The sequence below is a fragment of the Mobula hypostoma genome, chromosome 24, assembly GCF_963921235.1.
Source record: "Mobula hypostoma chromosome 24, sMobHyp1.1, whole genome shotgun sequence".
In the NCBI taxonomy this organism is placed as follows: Eukaryota; Metazoa; Chordata; class Chondrichthyes; order Myliobatiformes; family Myliobatidae; genus Mobula; species Mobula hypostoma.
In genome coordinates, this window is record NC_086120.1 from 51816631 (window position 1) to 51838193 (window position 21563).

The 21563-nt window shown below is 46.0% G+C and overlaps 1 protein-coding gene across 4 annotated transcripts in view; it reads right to left on the minus strand.

The window, feature by feature from the left end:
- The window catches only part of borcs8 (BLOC-1 related complex subunit 8), a 30375-nt gene extending 9014 nt beyond the window's left edge, over positions 1-21361 (minus strand). The window contains exons 1-5 of one of the 4 annotated variants that reach the window (XR_010015963.1): positions 21093-21356; positions 19046-19158; positions 17928-17992; positions 8205-8312; positions 2674-2844 (exon numbers count right to left, since the gene is read on the minus strand). Coding sequence is in view for 3 of the 4 variants with exons in the window: in XM_063032205.1 (XP_062888275.1) it covers positions 3118-3166; positions 8205-8312; positions 17928-17992; positions 19046-19158; positions 21093-21135 (378 nt within the window). In the remaining variant the exon portion in view is untranslated. Of the gene's footprint in view, positions 1-2673; positions 2845-3083; positions 3167-8204; positions 8313-17927; positions 17993-19045; positions 19159-21092 lie in introns of all 4 variants that reach the window. The other 3 variants (XM_063032204.1, XM_063032205.1, XM_063032206.1) reach the window with 3 other exon arrangements.
- Between the last annotated feature and the right edge of the window lie 202 nt (positions 21362-21563).

Below are 21563 nucleotides of genomic sequence, written 5' to 3' on the forward strand. Positions count from 1 at the left end.
GAGTGCTGGGTCCGCTGTTCTTTGTCATCTATGTCAACGGCCTGGATGGTAATGTGGTTAACTGGATCAGCAAATTTGCGGATGACACCAAGATTGGGAGTGTAGAGGACTATGAGGAAGACTATCATGGCTTGCAATGGGATCTGGACCAGCTGAAAAAATGGGCTGAAAAATAGCAGATGGAAATTAATGCAGACAAGTGCGATGTGTTGCACTTTGATCAGACCAGCCAAGGTAGATCTTACACTGTGAATGGCAGGGCACTGAGGAATGTGGTAGAACAAAAGCTTCTGGGACAACAGGTCCATAATTCATTGAAAGTGGCATCACAGATAGAAAGGGTTGTTAAGAAAGCTTTTGGCACATTGGCCTTCATGAATCAAAGTATTGAGTACAAGAGATGGGATGTTATGTTGAAGTTGTATTAGACATTGGTGTGGCCTAATTTGGAGTATCGTGTGCAGTTTTGGTCACCTACCTGCAGGAAAGATGTAAATAAGGTTAAAAGTGTACTGAGAAAATTTACAAGGAGGTTGCCAGGTCTGGAGGACATGACTTATAAGGAAAGATTGAATAGGTTAGGAGTCTATTCCTTGGAATGTAGAAGATTTAGAGGAGATTTGATAGAGGTATACTAAATTATGAGGGGTATAGATAGGGTGAATGCAAGCAGGCTTTTTCCACTGAGGTTGGGTGGGACTACAACCAGAGGTCATGGGTTAAGGTTGAAAGGTTAAAAGTTTAAGAGGGAACATAAGGGGAAACTTTTTCCACACAGAGGGTTGTGAGAGTGTGGAACGAACTGCCAGCACAAGTGGTGCATGCAAGCTCAATTTCAACATTTAAGAGAAGTTTGGGTAGGTATGTGGATGGTAGGAATATGGAGAACTATGGTCCCGATGCACCTCGATGGGAGTAGGCAGTTTAAATGGTTTGGCACTGAATAGATGGGCCAAAGGGCCAGTTTCTCTGTTGTACTTTTCTATGGCTTTGAGACTACCTCACTTTTTTTGCACTTTTTATGCACTAATTTAATTATTTTATATATACTTATTGTAATTTATAGTTTTATATTATTTTAGAAACATAGAAAACCTACAACACAATACAGGCCCTTTGGCCCACAAAGTTGTGCCGAACATGTCCCTACCTTAGAAATTACTAGGTTTACCCATAGTCCTCTACTTTTCTAAGCTCCATGTACCTATCCAAAAGTCTCTTAAAAGACCCTATCGTATCCGCCTCCACCACCACTGCCGGCAGCCCATTCCACTCATTCACCACTCTCTAGTAAAAAACTTACTCCTGACATCTCATCTGTACCTACTGCCCAGCACCTTAAACCTGTGTCCTCTTGTGGCAACCATTTCAGCCCTGGGAAAAAGCCTCTGACTATCCACACGATCAATGCCTCTCATCATCTTATACACCTCTATCAGGTCACCTCTCATCCTCCGTCGCTCCAAGGAGAAAAGGCCGAGTTCACTCAACCTGTTTTCATAAGGCATGCTCCCCAATCCAGACAACATCCTTGTAAATCCCCTCTGCACACTTTCTATGGCTTCCACATCCTTCCTGTAGTGAGGCGACCAGAAATGAGCACAGTACTCCAAGTGGGGTCTGACAAGGGTCCTATATAGCTGTAACATTACCTCTCCTAAATTCAATTCCACGATTGATGAAGGCCAATACACCGTATGCATTCTTAACCACAGAGTCAACCCGTGCAGCTGCTTTGAGCGTCCTATGGACTCGGACCCCAAGATCCCTCTGATCCTCCACGCTGCCAAGAGTCTTACCATTAATACTATATTCTGCCATCACATATGACCTACCAAAATGAACCACTTCACACTTATCTGGCACACTCCATCTGCCACTTCTTAGCCCAGTTTTGAATCTGTCAATGTCCTGCTGTAACCTCTGACAGCTCTCCACACTATCCACAACACCTCCAACCTTTGTGTCATCAGCAAACCTGCTCACCCATCCCTCCACTTCCTCATCCAGGTCACTTATAAAAATCACAAAGACTAAGGGTCCCAGAACAGATCCCTGAGGCACACCACTGGTCACCGACTATCATGCAGAATAAGACATTGTACTGCTGCTGCATACTCAAATTTCATGATCTATGCCAGTGATATTAAACCTGATTCTGATTTTAAAAGTGTTTATAATCAAATAGCCAATCATTTAGAGGCTCCTCTAAGTCCACAGAAGTCATATTCTCAAAGTTCATACTTTGCTATACAATATAGCTGTAGACCATTCCGATGAACTAGCCCCGCAGTAGTTTAAACTATGTTAAAGGTTGTTCAGGTTAGGCAGTGAGGGGGAGAGGAAGCGTTCATCAAGATTCAAAAATGGGCAAAGCCTTCCCCAACATTGAGCACGCCTCTAGAAAGCGCTGTCGCAAGAAAGCTCTCCCCAACATTGAGCACATCTATACAGAGTGCTGTCACGGGAAATCAGCATCCATCATCAAAGACCCAACCACCCAGATCATGCTCTCTTCTCACTTCTGTCACCAGGAAAGAGGTATAGGCGCCTGAGGATCCTCACCACTAGGTTCATGATCAGTTATTACCCCTCAGTCATCAGGCTTCTGAACCAGAGGGGATAACTTCACTCACCCCAACACTCAACTGTTCCCACAACCTATGGACTCACTTTCAATGGCTCTTCATCTCGTGTTCTTGATATTTATTGCTTATTTATTATTATTTTTCTTTCTTTTTGGATTTCCACGGTTTGTTGTCTTTGCATAGTGGTAGTCCATCTTGTTGCTGGGTGGGGCCTTTCATTGATTCTATTGTGTTTCTTTGTATTTACTGTCAATGCCTACAAGAAAATGAATCTCAGAGTTGTACACGGTGACATATATGTATTTTGATAATAATTTACTTTGAACTTTATACATCATAAAATATACCTGTGCAGCATTCCAGTGAACTAAACCCACAATAATTTAAACTTTGTAAGAGGTTGTTGAGGATAGGTGGTGAGGGAGGAGGAAGTATTCATCAAGTTTCAACAAAGATCACGGCTGCCCTCGTGCTGCCGACATCAGCAATACTAACCTGGAAAGGGAGGGGTGCACGCTTGGCTCTGCACTCAGGAAGAAGAGAAGGGAGTTTCAGGAACTGCCTGTGTAACAATGGAACTGTAACAGACACGCACATCACTAAAGCTGCATGCAGCGATGGGTGAAGAAAAACAGAAAGTGGAAAAATGCAACACAAATCATTGAGTACTGAGAGCTCATTACAATAGTGGCATCTGACAGTGGAGAAGGAATTTGTCCCTGCAAAACTGCTCAAACTAGTCCATAAGAAAGACCGTAAGACATCACAGCAGAATTAGGACATTTGGCCCATCAAGTCTGCTCCATCATTCCATCAGGGCTGATTTATTATCCTCTCAAACCAATTCCCTGTAACCTTTGACATCCTGACTTACCAAGAACCTATCAACCTCCACAGCTGTCTGTGGCAATTCCTCAGATTCACCACTCGTTGGCTGAAGAAATTCCTCCCCGTCTCCATTCTAAATGGACATCCCTCTATTCTAAGGCTGTGCCCTTTTGTCCTAGACTTTTCCACTAAAGGAAACGTTGTCTCCACACCTAGGTCTTTCAGACACTGGGACAAAGGCAATGAACTTGCAATAAGGTACAGGTGGCACGGTGGTGTAGTGGTTAGCAGAACACTTTACACCACGGGCAGTAAGATCAGAGTTCGATTCCTGCCGCTGTCTGTAACGAGATTGTAAGTTCTCCTCCGACAGTGTGGGTTTCCTCTGGGAGCTCCCGTTTCCTCCCACATTCCAGAGATAGGTTAGGGTTAGTCTGTTGTGAGCATACTATGCTGGCGCCAGAAGTGTCACTTGCAGGCTATTCCCAGCACAATCTCTGCTGGTTTCACTGCTTGTTTCAATGTACACGTGATAAAGCCAATCTCAATAAGACCATGTAGCAGTGAGAAACTGATATCCTTCAGAATGTACCACTCAAAATCCAGGGTACAAGTATCCAAGACATGACATGTGATGTGTTGAACAGCTAAACGTGGGCACAGGTTTAGGGTTAATGGTAAAGGATTTAGAGATGTGAGGGAGAATTATTGACATGGTGGTCACAACCTCAAATGCACTACATGAGGCAATAATGGAGGCATGTACTCTCAGAAAACTCCACCATGATCAGTCCCAAGCCCAGCTGTGAGAGGAGGAGGGTTGGACATGGGACTAGCAAGCCCATCCTGTATAAACTCAGAGCTACAGAAACACCAACAGAAGCTCCATAGACCTCATCCCTGGGAAAGGAAGGATACACCGAGAAGATGGGCTACACCTGTAGACAACGTGAAACAGTGGCCCAGCTCAGAGGACTCCAGCCAGCTGCTGTTGGCGGCCTATGCCCCATTAGGGGTGTTGGGCTTACGAAAGTCAACATCATCATCAGTGATCACTCATAGTCGAGTATGATTCTTCTCCTGGTGGTTGATCTGGTCTCGTGATGACCGAAGAGGCCAATCTATGATCTACAAGTCCTATTGCAGTGTTGGCAGGCGTGGGTCACTGAGGTGGTGCATACAGCTGTTTGGATCTTTCCCAGTCTCTCCTTGTGTTGAAGCTGCTTAGACTCAGCAGCACAGTGGAGGTATTCTTTGAGCTGTGCAGTCCCCTCAGAGACAGTCCTTCGCCAGCTTTCCCTATCCGGTGCTAATTTCTCCCATCCATTCAGGTTGATGTGGTACTTCCTCAGGTGGGTCTTGATATTGTCCCTGAACCACTTTTTCTGCCCTCCAGGAGTGCACTTTGCATCCCTGAGTTGGCCAAACAGAAGTTGTTTATGGAGGTGGAAGTCAGGCTTATGGATGATGTGGCCGACCCATCGCAATTGGTGTTGAGTCACCATTGTGGCCATGGAGTTAATGTCATCTTCCTCCAGGATGCTGGAGCTAGTGCGCCTGTTCTTCCAGCTAACACTCAGAATCTTTCGCGGGTATCTTTGATGGTCAGTTTCTAGGAATTTTCTGTGCCTGCTGTTTGTTGTCCATGACTCTGCTCCATATAGCAAGAGGGGAGGGCCATAGCTTTATAGACCAGAAGCTTAGTATTGGGTCTTGATATTCCAATCTTCAAAAGCTCTCTCAGCCTGGAAAAAGCTCCACTCACAGAGCCTATTCTGCAACTTATTTCAAGGTCAATGTTGGCTCTTGAAGCAAGAAAGCTACCAGGATATGGGAAATGATCAGTGTTCTCCAGAAGAATGTTGTCAACTTGGATAGTTGGAGGTTTAGGAGCTTGATCTGGAGCAGGTTGGTGCAGGATTTGAGTTTTCTTGATGTTTAGATCAAGTCCCAGGAGCTAGTATGCTGTGCAAAAGCATTCTTGATGCACTGAAGATCCTCCTCAGAGTGAGATGCGATGGCATTGCTGTCTGCATATTGGAGCTCCAGGATGCAAGTAGTTGGCACCTTGCTCTTTGCCTTGAACCTGTTAAGGTTAAAGAGCAGCTCCCACCAACCACCACCCTGCCCCCCATCTGTCCCATAGAAAATCTGGACTCCTTGTGGGAGGTCTTGGCCTGTAAGGTGAAGAATGGTTGCAATGAAAATGGCAAAGAGTTGGGGCAACGATGCACCCCTGTCTCAACCTGAAGAGGTGCTGTTTCAGAGCTGCTGTTGCTGATGACTGTTGCACTCATTTCATTGTTTAAGAGCTACAGGATCTTGAGGTATTTCTCTGGGCACCTGATTTTGGACAGTACCTGCCAAAGGCTGATTTACAGAGTCAAATGCTTTTGTAATGTCTATGAAGGCCATATAAAGAGGGAGATTTTGTTCCTGCAATTGACGTGCTGTAAAAATCGTGTCAGATGTTCATCTGGCTGGACGGAAGCCATATTGAGACTCAGGCAGGAGATTTTCCGCCAGAGGTGAAAGCCGGTCGTATAAAATTCAGGTGAGTACCTTTCTTGTTGTAGAGAGGAGGGAGATGCCTCTATAATTTCTGCAAAGCTTAAGTAAGTAAGCACTCTCAGAGAAGCAGTACTCTGGTTTAATCCTTGATTCACTGAGACATAGGAAACTGTAGACCAAGTGCTGGTGAATGGGCTACGTCTAGTTGAGAACTTAATGGTCAACATGGATGCGATGGGATGAACGGCCTGTTTCTGCGCCACTTGACCCACAATCACTTTGCCCCACTACCATCAGGAAAGAGGTACAAATGCATCAGAACTAGGACTACCAGATGGGTAACAACTTCTTCCCTCAGGCTGTGAGACTAATGAATACCATCACTAGCAGAGCAAACTGTTCACTTCTGCTGCACAATGCATTCATTTTTGAATTGTATTTTATTAACTTATTTAAGGTGATATTTTGTTTAATGCGGTGTGTGTGACATATATTTTGTGTGTGCACCATGGTCTGGAGGAATGTTGTTTTGTCCAGTTGTATATATGAACAATCAGAAAGACAGTAAACTTGAACTTGAATGTGAATGCCTCTTCAAGAAGCTGGTGTGTGTGGTGCACAGGGAGATAGTATAATCGAACCTGGTGTGTGAGTGTGTGTGTGAGAGAGAGAGAGAGAGAGAGAGAGAGACACACACTGAGATGGTGAAATGGGGATGTCTCTCTCTTTCTTTCTCACTCACACACACACAGGTAGAAAGGATGCCAAATCATGTCATAATGAACACTCAGTACTCACAGAACTAGAACACAGCTACAAATACTAAAATCCAAATATCAAATTAAATTCTCCCCCGGGGGATTCATTGAATCAGCACTTCACCTTTCATCATCTTTGAACCCTACATCTGTCTCCTTAAAGATCAAATGGGACAACTGGTGAGACTTGAAAAGAGTATAAGAGGCATAGACAGAGCCCATTTCCCAGAGAACCAATGGCCAATATCAGAGGACATTTAATCTGAAACTTTGACAAACTTCTATGGACGTGTGGTGGAGAGTGTATTGAGCAGATGCATCACAGCCTGGTGTGGAAACACCATGCCCTTGAATGGAAAATTCTACAAAAGGTAGTGCATATAGTCTATTAAGCACACCTATATGGAGTTCCACACCACCAGGTTCAGGGACAGTTACTACCCTTCAATCGTCAGGCTCTTGAACCAGGGGGGATAACTTCACTTGTCCCATATCTGAACTGTTTCCACAACCTATGGACTCACTTCTAAGTGCTCTTCGTCTCATGTTCTCAGTATTTATTTATTTCTTATTATTTTGCTTTTTTTTGTTATTCCTTTGTGAATGCCTGCAAGAAAATGAAGCTCAGAGTTGTACATGGTGACATACATGTACTTTGATAATAAATTTACTTTGAACTTTAAACTACTAAGGTGAGTGAAGGAGAGTTGAGGGGAGAGGTCAGAGGTCGATAGTTTTTTTTATATACACGGAGTGGTGGTTGAATGGAATACACAGCAGCAAGGGTGTTATAGGCTGCTACATCCTGGACATTCATGAGAGCCTTAGGCACACGGATGAAAGGAAAAGGTAAAGCTAAGGGTTAGATTCTTTAAGGAGTAGATTTATATAAGTTTGGCTCAACATTGTGGGCTGTTCTCTGTTGAAATGTGCACCCTTCCTGGCAAGAACATTCACTTTCTGTTCTTACTGGGTTGATATCAAAAGCAAGGCGTGACTGATGTAAATTGATACATTTCCTTTTCCATTTGCAACAGCAAAGCAAATCCTCATAGATTGAGAGGAATCCCCAACATCCTGACTTTAAACACAGAGGAGCATTCTCTCTGTGCCAGAGCACATGGAGTCCAAAGTCAAAGTGTGGGAGAGGTGTACTGCATCCCAAACTACCCATCCCATCAAGGATCACGGATCCCACAAACGATCCTTCAGCCCCTTTGAAGCCCTCCAGCACACTAAAGAGCTGTCCATGACACTAACATACCCTGTTCAGTCTCCTGTCCGCACCCTTAGGGAGAGGCCAATAAGTGGCACTGTGAATTGACTTTGAGATTAAGCATTATTTTCACAGGTGAGTTACAGCAAAGGCGGGTCTGAAGTCTAACCTCACCTCAATGAGATAGGCGTGACGTGCTGTTTTCAATGACTTCCCCGACAATCACCCAAGCACAATGATTCAAATCAAACCACAGAAGTGGGAAAGGTGGGCACACCAAGCAGAGCCCACAACCCTCAGTACCTGCGGCTCTGTAAAGAGCTCATCTGGTCCTTGATGCTGATGGCTTGTCGCAGCAGCCCCTCGATGTTGGTGAAATAGGCCGCACTGTTTGACATACTCTTCACTGCGCTGCAGGAGGAGGAGAGGAACAGCACACTGAACATCAGGACAGCTGTCCAAAGCACGACTGCAAGGTGAACATCTGCAGTACATGCAAAAGGCTGGAGGAACTCACCAGGTCAGGAAGCATCTAGGAGTCCTGATAAAGAGTCTCAACCCAAAACATCAACTGTTTATAAACACGAGAAATTTTGCAAATACTGGAAATCCAAAGCATCACATACAAAATGCTGGAGGAACTCAGCAGGCCAGGCAGCACCTATGGAAATGAATAAAGGATCGATGTTTCGGGCTGAGACACTTCACCAGGACTGGAAAGGTAGAGGGAAGTTAACAGAATAAAAAGGTGGCTGAGGGGAAGGAGAATAGCTGGAAGGTGATAGGTGAAACCAGATGGGTAGGAAAGGAAAATCGGTGGAAGAGGAAGGAATCCGATAGGACAGGAGAGTGGACCAAAGGAGGAAGGGACTGTTTATTCCCCCCTATAGATGCTGCCTGACCTGATGAGTTCCTCCAGCATCTGTGCAAGCTCCTCGATATTTGCACAATCTCTTGTTTATGCAACATTGATTGAACAGCACAGTACAGGCCCTTCAGCCCACAATGCTGTGCCAACCTTTTAAACTATTCCTTCTCTCCTCCATCGCCCTGCATGTTTCTATCATCCACGTGCCTACCTAAAAGTTTCTTAAATGCCCCTAATGTGCCTGACACTACCACCAACCCTGGCAAGGTGTTCCACGTACCCACCACTCTCTGTGTAAAAACCTACTGCATTCCGCTCCTGTGGTGCACACAGATCATGCTGCAGAGGGGTGTCTGGCATACAGCACTTTCCTTTAACGTTCCTCTCCCTCACATACAGCACTGTGCTTTAACTTCCCTCTCCCTTACATACACACTGTGCTTTAACTTCCCTCTCCCTTACATACACACTGTGCTTTAACTTCCCTCTCCCTCATACAGCACTTTGCTTTAACGTCCCTCTCCCTCACATACAGCACTGTGCTTTAACTTCCCTCTCCCTCACATACACAGTGTTTTAACGTCCCTCTCCCTCATACAGCACTTTGCTTTAATGTCCCTCTCCCTCACATACAGCACTATGTTTTAACATCCCTCTCCCTCACATACAGCACTATGTTTTAACATCCCTCTCCCTTACATACACACTGTGTTTTAACGTCCCTCTCCCTTACATACACACTGTGTTTTAACGTCCCTCTCCCTTACACACACTGTTTTAACGTCCCTCTCCCTCACATACAGCACTGTGTTTTAATGTCCCTCTCCCTCACATACAGCACTGTGTTTTAACGTCCCTCTCCCTCACATACACACTGTGTTTTAATGTCCCTCTCCCTCACATACAGCACTGTGTTTTAACGTCCCTCTCCCTCACATACACACTGTTTTAACGTCCCTCTCCCTCACATACACACTGTGCTTTAACGTCCCTCTCCCTCACATACACACTGTGCTTTAATGTCCCTCTCCCTCACATACACACTGTTTTAACATCCCTCTCCCTCACATACACACTGTGTTTTAACGTCCCTCTCCCTCACATACACACTGTGCTTTAATGTCCCTCTCCCTCACATACACACTGTGTTTTAACGTCCCTCTCCCTCACATACACACTGTGTTTTAACGTCCCTCTCCCTCACATACAGCACTTTCCTTTAACGTGCCTCTCCCTCACATACACACTGTGTTTTAACGTCCCTCTCCCTCACATACAGCACTGTGCTTTAACGACCCTCTCCCTCACATACACACTGTGTTTTAACGTCCCTCTCCCTCACATACAGCACTTTCCTTTAACGTCCCTCTCCCTCACATACAGCACTGTGCTTTAACGACCCTCTCCCTCACATACACACTGTGTTTTAACATCCCTCTCCCTCACAGACACACTGTGCTTTAATGTCCCTCTCCCTCACATACACACTATGTTTTAACGACCCTCTCCCTCACATACACACTGTTTTAACGTCCCTCTCCCTCTCATACACACTGTGTTTTAACGTCCCTCTCTCTCACATACACACTGTGTTTTAACGACCCTCTCCCTCACATACAGCACTGTGTTTTAACGTCCCTCTCCCTCACATACACACTGTGTTTTAACGACCCTCTCCCTCACATACACACTGTGTTTTAACGACCCTCTCCCTCACATACAGCACTGTGTTTTAACGTCCCTCTCCCTCACATACAGCACTTTCCTTTAACGTGCCTCTCCCTCACATACACACTATGTTTTAACGACCCTCTCCCTCACATACACACTGTTTTAACGTCCCTCTCCCTCTCATACACACTGTGTTTTAACGTCCCTCTCCCTCACATACACACTGTGTTTTAACGACCCTCTCCCTCACATACAGCACTGTGTTTTAACGTCCCTCTCCCTCACATACACACTGTGTTTTAACGACCCTCTCCCTCACATACAGCACTGTGTTTTAACGTCCCTCTCCCTCACATACAGCACTTTCCTTTAACGTGCCTCTCCCTCACATACACACTGTGTTTTAACGTTCCTCTCCCTCACATACAGCACTTTCCTTTAATGTCCCTCTCCCTCACATACACACTGTCTTTTAATGTCCCTCTCCCTCACATACACACTGTGCTTTAACGTCCTTCTCCCTCACATACACACTGTGTTTTAACGTCCCTCTCCCTCACATACAAACTGTGTTTTAGCATCCCTCTCCCTCACATACACACTGTGTTTTAATGTCCCTCTCCCTCACGTACAGCACTGTGTTTTAGCATCCCTCTCCCTCACATACACACTGTGCTTTAATGTCCCACTCCCTCACATACACACTGTGTTTTAACGTCCCTCTTCCTCACATACACACTGTTTTCACGTCCCTCTCCCTCACATACACACTGTGTTTTAACGTCCCTCTCCCTCACATACAGCACTGTGTTTTAACGTCCCTCTCCCTCACATACACACTGTGTTTTAACGCTCCTCTCCCTCACATGCAGCACTTTCCTTTAATGTCCCTCTCCCTCACATACACACTGTGTTTTAGCGTTCCTCTCCCTCACACGCACACTGTGCTTTAATGTCCCTCTCCCTCACATGCACACTGTGTTTTAACGTCCCTCTCCCTCACATACAGCACTTTGTTTTAACGTCCCTCTCCCTCACATACAGCACTGTGTTTTAACGTCCCTCTCCCTCACATACACACTGTTTTAACGTCCCTCTCCCTCATATACACACTGTGTTTTAACGTCCCTCTCCCTCACATACAGCACTGTGTTTTAACGTCCCTCTCCCTCACATACAGCACTTTGTTTTAACGTCCCTCTCCCTCACATACGGCACTGTGTTTTAACGTCCCTCTCCCTCACATACACACTGTTTTAACGTCCCTCTCCCTCATATACACACTGTGTTTTAACGTCCCTCTCCCTCACATACAGCACTGTGTTTTAACGTCCCTCTCCCTCACATACACTGTGTTTTAACGTCCCTCTCCCTCACATACAGCACTTTGTTTTAACGTCCCTCTCCCTCACATACAGCACTGTGTTTTAACGTCCCTCTCCCTCACATACACACTGTGTTTTAACGTCCCTCTCCCTCACATACAGCACTTTGTTTTAACGTCCCTCTCCCTCACATACAGCACTGTGTTTTAACGTCCCTCTCCCTCACATACAGCACTGTGTTTTAACGTCCCTCTCCCTCACATACACAGTGTTTTAACGTCCCTCTCCCTCACATACACACTGTGTTTTAACGTCCCTCTCCCTCACATACAGCACTGTTTTAACGTCCCTCTCCCTCACATACACAGTGTTTTAACGTCCCTCTCCCTCACATACACACTGTTTTAACATCCCTCTCCCTCACATACACACTGTTTTAATGTCCCTCTCCCTCACATACACACTGTGTTTTAACGTCCCTCTCCCTCACATACACACTGTTTTAATGTCCCTCTCCCTCACATACACACTGTGTTTTAATGTCCCTCTCCCTCACATACACACTGTTTTAATGTCCCTCTCCCTCACATACACACTGTGTTTTAACGTCCCTCTCCCTCACATACACACTGTGTTTTAATGTCCCTCTCCCTCACATACACACTGTTTTAATGTCCCTCTCCCTCACATACACACTGTGTTTTAATGTCCCTCTCCCTCACATACACACTGTTTTAATGTCCCTCTCCCTCACATACACACTGTGTTTTAACGTCCCTCTCCCTCACATACACACTGTTTTAATGTCCCTCTCCCTCACATACACACTGTGTTTTAACGTCCCTCTCCCTCACATACACACTGTGTTTTAACGTCCCTCTCCCTCACATACAGCACTTTGTTTTAACGTCCCTCTCCCTCACATACAGCACTGTGTTTTAACGTCCCTCTCCCTCACATACACACTGTGTTTTAACGTCCCTCTCCCTCACATACAGCACTTTGTTTTAACGTCCCTCTCCCTCACATACAGCACTGTGTTTTAACGTCCCTCTCCCTCACATACACAGTGTTTTAACGTCCCTCTCCCTCACATACACAGTGTTATAACATCCCTCTCCCTCACATACACACTGTTTTGATGTCCCTCTCCCTCACATACACACTGTGTTTTAACGTCCCTCTCCCTCACATACACACTGTTTTAATGTCCCTCTCCCTCACATACACACTGTGTTTTAATGTCCCTCTCCCTCACATACACACTGTTTTAACGTCCCTCTCCCTCACATACACACTGTGTTTTAACGTCCCTCTCCCTCACATACAGCACTTTGTTTTAACGTCCCTCTCCCTCACATACAGCACTGTGTTTTAACGTCCCTCTCCCTCACATACACACTGTTTTAACATCCCTCTCCGTCACATACACACTGTTTTAATGTCCCTCTCCCTCACAGTGTTTTAACGTCCCTCTCCCTCACATACACACTGTTTTAATGTCCCTCTCCCTCACATACACACTGTGTTTTAACGTCCCTCTCCCTCACATACAGCACTTTGTTTTAACGTCCCTCTCCCTCACATACAGCACTGTGTTTTAACGTCCCTCTCCCTCACATACAGTGTTTTAACATCCCTCTCCCTCACATACACACTGTTTTAATGTCCCTCTCCCTCACATACACACTGTGTTTTAACGTCCCTCTCCCTCACATACACACTGTTTTAATGTCCCTCTCCCTCACATACACACTGTGTTTTAATGTCCCTCTCCCTCACATACACACTGTGTTTTAATGTCCCTCTCCCTCACATACACACTGTTTTAATGACCCTCTCCCTCACGTACACACTGTGTTTTAGCGTTCCTCTCCCTCACACGCACACTGTGCTTTAATGTCCCTCTCCCTCACATGCACACTGTGTTTTAACGTCCCTCTCCCTCACATACAGCACTTTGTTTTAACGTCCCTCTCCCTCACATACAGCACTGTGTTTTAACGTCCCTCTCCCTCACATACAGCACTTTGTTTTAACGTCCCTCTCCCTCACATACAGCACTGTGTTTTAACGTCCCTCTCCCTCACATACACACTGTGTTTTAACGTCCCTCTCCCTCACATACAGCACTTTGTTTTAACGTCCCTCTCCCTCACATACAGCACTGTGTTTTAACGTCCCTCTCCCTCACATACAGTGCTTTAACGTCCCTCTCCCTCACATACACAGTGTTATAACATCCCTCTCCCTCACATACACACTGTTTTGATGTCCCTCTCCCTCACATACACACTGTGTTTTAACGTCCCTCTCCCTCACATACACACTGTTTTAATGTCCCTCTCCCTCACATACACACTGTGTTTTAATGTCCCTCTCCCTCACATACACACTGTTTTAATGTCCCTCTCCCTCACATACACACTGTGTTTTAACGTCCCTCTCCCTCACATGCACACTGTGTTTTAACGTCCCTCTCCCTCACATACAGCACTTTGTTTTAACGTCCCTCTCCCTCACATACAGCACTGTGTTTTAACGTCCCTCTCCCTCACATACACACTGTTTTAACATCCCTCTCCGTCACATACACACTGTTTTAATGTCCCTCTCCCTCACATACACACTGTGTTTTAACGTCCCTCTCCCTCACATACAGCACTGTTTTAACGTCCCTCTCCCTCACATACAGTGTTTTAACGTCCCTCTCCCTCACATACACACTGTTTTAATGTCCCTCTCCCTCACATACACACTGTGTTTTAACGTCCCTCTCCCTCACATACAGCACTGTGTTTTAACGTCCCTCTCCCTCACATACAGCACTGTGTTTTAACGTCCCTCTCCCTCACATACAGCACTGTGTTTTAACGTCCCTCTCCCTCACATACACACTGTTTTAATGTCCCTCTCCCTCACATACACACTGTGTTTTAACGTCCCTCTCCCTCACATACACACTGTTTTAATGTCCCTCTCCCTCACATACACACTGTGTTTTAATGTCCCTCTCCCTCACATACACACTGTTTTAATGTCCCTCTCCCTCACATACACACTGTGTTTTAGCGTTCCTCTCCCTCACACGCACACTGTGCTTTAATGTCCCTCTCCCTCACATGCACACTGTGTTTTAACGTCCCTCTCCCTCACATACAGCACTTTGTTTTAACGTCCCTCTCCCTCACATACAGCACTGTGTTTTAACGTCCCTCTCCCTCACATACACACTGTTTTAACGTCCCTCTCCCTCACATACAGCACTGTGTTTTAACGTCCCTCTCCCTCACATACACAGTGTTATAACATCCCTCTCCCTCACATACACACTGTTTTGATGTCCCTCTCCCTCACATACACACTGTGTTTTAACGTCCCTCTCCCTCACATACAGCACTGTGTTTTAACGTCCCTCTCCCTCACATACACTGTGTTTTAACGTCCCTCTCCCTCACATACAGCACTTTGTTTTAACGTCCCTCTCCCTCACATACAGCACTGTGTTTTAACGTCCCTCTCCCTCACATACAGCACTTTGTTTTAACGTCCCTCTCCCTCACATACAGCACTGTGTTTTAACGTCCCTCTCCCTCACATACACAGTGTTTTAACGTCCCTCTCCCTCACATACACAGTGTTATAACATCCCTCTCCCTCACATACACACTGTTTTGATGTCCCTCTCCCTCACATACACACTGTGTTTTAACGTCCCTCTCCCTCACATACACACTGTTTTAATGTCCCTCTCCCTCACATACACACTGTGTTTTAATGTCCCTCTCCCTCACATACACACTGTTTTAATGTCCCTCTCCCTCACATACACACTGTGTTTTAACGTCCCTCTCCCTCACATACACACTGTGTTTTAACGTCCCTCTCCCTCACATACAGCACTTTATTTTAACGTCCCTCTCCCTCACATACAGCACTGTGTTTTAACGTCCCTCTCCCTCACATACAGTGTTTTAACATCCCTCTCCCTCACATACACACTGTTTTAATGTCCCTCTCCCTCACATACACACTGTGTTTTAACGTCCCTCTCCCTCACATACACACTGTTTTAATGTCCCTCTCCCTCACATACACACTGTTTTAATGTCCCTCTCCCTCACATACACACTGTGTTTTAACGTCCCTCTCCCTCACATGCACACTGTGTTTTAACGTCCCTCTCCCTCACATACAGCACTTTGTTTTAACGTCCCTCTCCCTCACATACAGCACTGTGTTTTAACGTCCCTCTCCCTCACATACACACTGTTTTAACATCCCTCTCCGTCACATACACACTGTTTTAATGTCCCTCTCCCTCACATACACACTGTGTTTTAACATCCCTCTCCCTCACATACAGTGTTTTAACATCCCTCTCCCTCACATACACACTGTTTTAATGTCCCTCTCCCTCACATACACACTGTGTTTTAACGTCCCTCTCCCTCACATACACACTGTTTTAATGTCCCTCTCCCTCACATACACACTGTGTTTTAATGTCCCTCTCCCTCACATACACACTGTGTTTTAATGTCCCTCTCCCTCACAGACACACTGTTTTAATGTCCCTCTCCCTCACATACACACTGTGTTTTAGCGTTCCTCTCCCTCACACGCACACTGTGCTTTAATGTCCCTCTCCCTCACATGCACACTGTGTTTTAACGTCCCTCTCCCTCACATACAGCACTTTGTTTTAACGTCCCTCTCCCTCACATACAGCACTGTGTTTTAACGTCCCTCTCCCTCACATACACACTGTTTTAACGTCCCTCTCCCTCATATACACACTGTGTTTTAACGTCCCTCTCCCTCACATACAGCACTGTGTTTTAACGTCCCTCTCCCTCACATACACTGTGTTTTAACGTCCCTCTCCCTCACATACAGCACTTTGTTTTAACGTCCCTCTCCCTCACATACAGCACTGTGTTTTAACGTCCCTCTCCCTCACATACACACTGTGTTTTAACGTCCCTCTCCCTCACATACAGCACTTTGTTTTAACGTCCCTCTCCCTCACATACAGCACTGTGTTTTAACGTCCCTCTCCCTCACATACACAGTGTTTTAACGTCCCTCTCCCTCACATACACAGTGTTATAACTTCCCTCTCCCTCACATACACACTGTTTTGATGTCCCTCTCCCTCACATACACACTGTGTTTTAACGTCCCTCTCCCTCACATACACACTGTTTTCATGTCCCTCTCCCTCACATACACACTGTGTTTTAATGTCCCTCTCCCTCACATACACACTGTTTTAATGTCCCTCTCCCTCACATACACACTGTGTTTTAACGTCCCTCTCCCTCACATGCACACTGTGTTTTAACGTCCCTCTCCCTCACATACAGCACTTTGTTTTAACGTCCCTCTCCCTCACATACAGCACTGTGTTTTAACGTCCCTCTCCCTCACATACACACTGTTTTAACATCCCTCTCCGTCACATACACACTGTTTTAATGTCCCTCTCCCTCACATACACACTGTGTTTTAACGTCCCTCTCCCTCACATACAGCACTGTTTTAACGTCCCTCTCCCTCACATACAGTGTTTTAACGTCCCTCTCCCTCACATACACACTGTTTTAATGTCCCTCTCCCTCACATACACACTGTGTTTTAACGTCCCTCTCCCTCACATACAGCACTTTGTTTTAACGTCCCTCTCCCTCACATACAGCACTGTGTTTTAACGTCCCTCTCCCTCACATAGTGTTTTAACATCCCTCTCCCTCACATACACACTGTTTTAATGTCCCTCTCCCTCACATACACACTGTGTTTTAACGTCCCTCTCCCTCACATACACACTGTTTTAATGTCCCTCTCCCTCACATACACACTGTGTTTTAATGTCCCTCTCCCTCACATACACACTGTGTTTTAATGTCCCTCTCCCTCACATACACACTGTTTTAATGTCCCTCTCCCTCACATACACACTGTGTTTTAACGTCCCTCTCCCTCACATACACACTGTGTTTTAATGTCCCTCTCCCTCACATACACAGTTTTAATGTCCCTCTCCCTCACATACACACTGTGTTTTAACGTCCCTTCCCTCACATACACACTGTTTTAATGTCCCTCTCCCTCACATTCACACTGTGCTTTAATGCTCCTCTCCCCACAGAGCCTCACCTGCAGGCATACTCAACGGTGTATATCGCTCCCTGACACTGTTCTTCTACGCCCTGCATGTCTGTCTGCAGAGGAAACAAGAATCCAATGTCAGACTCTCCTGACGAACCAGACGGGGTTTCACATTAGGCGAATGAAACCCTTTCAGTCGAGGCGGCTCAGTGATGGACGGAGGCTCCACATGGGCATTTGTCAGTGTGACTTGCCGAACATGTGGGGTTAAGTGTTGCAGTGCATATGGAATTGTCTGAGAGCCTGTGTGGAAGCTGAATAACGCACGTCGTGAGAACAATGAGTAGGAAGTAGAGTCCATACATCGCTCAAAATTGCTGCTCAGATTGTTAGGATGTTTAAGACGACAAATGGTGTGTTGGCCTTCATTAGTCAGGGGATTGTGTTCGAGAGCCGCAAGATAATGTTTGAACTCGATAAACCCTAGTCAGACCACACATGGGGGAGTACTGTGTTCAGTCCTGGTCACCTTAATATGGGAAGGATGTGGAAGTTTTATAGAGGGTCAGAGGAGATTTACTAGGATGCTGCCTGGATTAGAGAGCATGTCTTATGGAGATAAGCAAGCTAGGGCTTTTCCCTTTGGAGCAGAGGAGGAGGCCAGGCAATTTGACAGAGGTGCACAAGATGACAAATGGACAGCCAGACACTTTTTCCCAGGTCAGAAATGACTAATGCGAGGGGATAAAACTTTAAGATGATTGGAGGAAAGTATAAGGGGCCTGTCAGAGGTAGGTTTTTTTTACACAGAGAAGGTGGGTGTATGGAATGCCCTGCCCGGGGTGGCGGTGGGGGGGGGGGCGCGGGGTGAAACTCTCAGGTAAGTTCATGGATAGGGAAATGGAAGGCTATGTGGAGATTGACGTTTATTGATGTGTGTGTAGATTGATCCTAGAGCAAGTTTTTTAGCACATCACAGGCCAAAGGGTCTGAACTGTTCTGTGATGTTGTATGTTCTACAATCCAAATTCGATGAAGTGAAGAACAGAGGAAGAGAAGTTAATGGCCAGGGAGTGTTAAGCAGGCCTGGTCATTCATGACAGGATTGAGGAACGACAAGGTGACCCCGAAAGCCAATATTTCCCGGCCACCCTCAGTTTTCTCACCTTGTGCTGTACCAGTTCAGGAAGAGACCGGCGGACGTGCTCCTGGAGACGGTAGAGGGCAACTGATGGCTCGTTAGCCAGAAAGTACATGCTCTCAGTGAATTTATCTGTAACTGGAGAAGAAGCAGGGAGTGAAAGATACAAAACAGTACTCTGTCTCGTAGCAGCAGAGGAGAGGCTGGCTAATGAAGATGCAACAGTTTTGGTCAGAGTCTCAGCAACGTCACTGATCGTATCTGCTCCCGGAGATCAGTCACTGTTTTGAGATCCAAGGGATTGACCACCCATGCCCTGCATACACACCTGCTCACTCTCCCACAACTCTGGATCTTCTGTCGCCAGCTTGCTGAATTTCTACAGATATACCATGGAGAGCATTCTAACTGGTTGCATCACCGTCTAATATCAAAAAAGGCTGCAGGAAGCTGTAAACTCAGCCAGCTCCATCATGGGCACTGGCCTCCCCAGCATCGAGCACATCTTCGAAAGGCAGTGTCCATCATCATAGACCCCCATCACCGGGACATGCCCTCTTCTCATTACTACCATCAAGGAGGAGGTACAGGAGCCTGAAGACACACACTCTTCATTTTAGGAACAGCTTCTTCCCCTCCACCATCAAATTTCAGAATGGACAATGAACCCTTGGACACTACCTCACCACTTTTTGTTTCTTTTTGCACGACTTACTTAATTTAACATTTTATGTACAGTGGATTCAGTTTAATTGGGCCATCAGTTAATTGAGGTAGCCACTTATTTGGAACAACTCTTAAAAAACAAAAATCAAGAAAATCGCTGGGATTCCCTTTGTTTACCTGAAACACTTAAGTCGCTTAATTGCAGAAGGTGACTGTTGCCAAACAGTTTCTAATTAGTGTCAGTCATGTGGCCCTAAGACATTACACTGTGCTTAGAGAAAACAGTTTTTAATTAGTGTCAACTGCATGTGTTTGTGTTCAAAAAGCAGTGATTTTTGTCACTGATGGTTGATGAGAAATAAGCAATAAAACAATTCGGATCTGCTCTGCTCACTGCAGTTTGAAGCATTCAGGCTCAGAGATGCTAGAAACGGCCGGGAGTGAAAATGAAACCATTTCATTACTTCAGCGGTTAGGACCTACAAAGAAATTCAAGATATCAACAATCATCTTGAATGTCAAATGAAAATGAAGATTTGGAGGATGCAATTGTCAATAGCATTGTACGAAGGCAGTCCATTATTTACACAAGAAGGCTGCATTGATTTTGTTTATTGTTTACACTGGATGAATTCCTCCATCTCTTACTATTAGGAACTAGTATACGGTTTCATAGTATTCTAGTGCATTGCCAGTGTTCTAATTTGTTTTGTATTTCATGTAAATACATAATTTGTTACTCAGTTTTTAAACGCAAACAACAGGAATTCTGCAGATGCTGGAAATTCAAGCAACACACATAAAAGTTGCTGGTGAACGCAGCAGGCCAGGCAGCATCTCTAGGAAGAGGTACAGTCGATGTTTCAGGCCGAGACCCTTCGTCAGGACTAACTGAAGGAAGAGAGAACCCTTCAGTTAGTCCTGACGAAGGGTCTCGGCCTAAAATGTCGACTGCACCTCTTCCTATAGATGCTGCCTGGCCTGCTGCGTTCACCAGCAACTTTGATGTGTGTTGCTTGTTACTCAGTTTGTCTTTTTCATACCTTTTTAACTATTTAATGAAACTTCGGTTAAATGTGGCAGCCACTTAATAGAGCCAAAATATATTGGTCCTGATGTGTCCCAACTAATGGGAATCCATTAGGCTTCTTCCTGTAATGTATCATTTAATTATCATGTATTGCACTGCTGCCGCATAACAAATTTCACAACATATGGAAATGATATTAAACCTGACTCTGATTCAGAATACTTCCCTCTCCTCTCCCCTCCATCCTCCCTCACTCCCTCTCCTCTCCCTCTTCCCTCCCCTTTGTCCGTGTCAGACCCACTCCCACCCACCCTCCCATCCCTGCACCCAGCCCCGGGCCCGCTGCCGGGACAGCCCCCAGTCTCGCCCGCCTTACCCCGCCGAACCCGCAGCTGTAGCTCCGACTCCTCCATGGCCATGGCCGAGGCCGAGCGCCGCCCCGGAAGTGTCCCGCGGCCCCGGTGACGCCTGGCCGTCTCCCCGGCGCGGTGACGCGCCTTCCGTCAGCTACAGGGGCCGGGAGACGCCGGGGCTGCTGAGGCCGCCGCTCTCTCATCAGCAGGTGCGACTGGCCCTTCGGCCCACCGTCTCTGTGCTGTACATGCTGCCGCGTTGACTGGAGCACACGCTGCATATCCATGCGTCTGTTCAAACAGTCTCTACCACTACCCCTGTCCCACACATCTCGTCTGAATGTCTCCCTCTGCCCTCTGCTGCTTGACATTTTCACCCTGGGGAGAAAGATTCTGATCAGCGTGGCTACAGATCCTTCGTCCCAACAAGTCCCTGCCACACCCAGTTAGTCCATATCCCTCTAAACTCCTCCTCCCCATGTCCCTATCAAAGT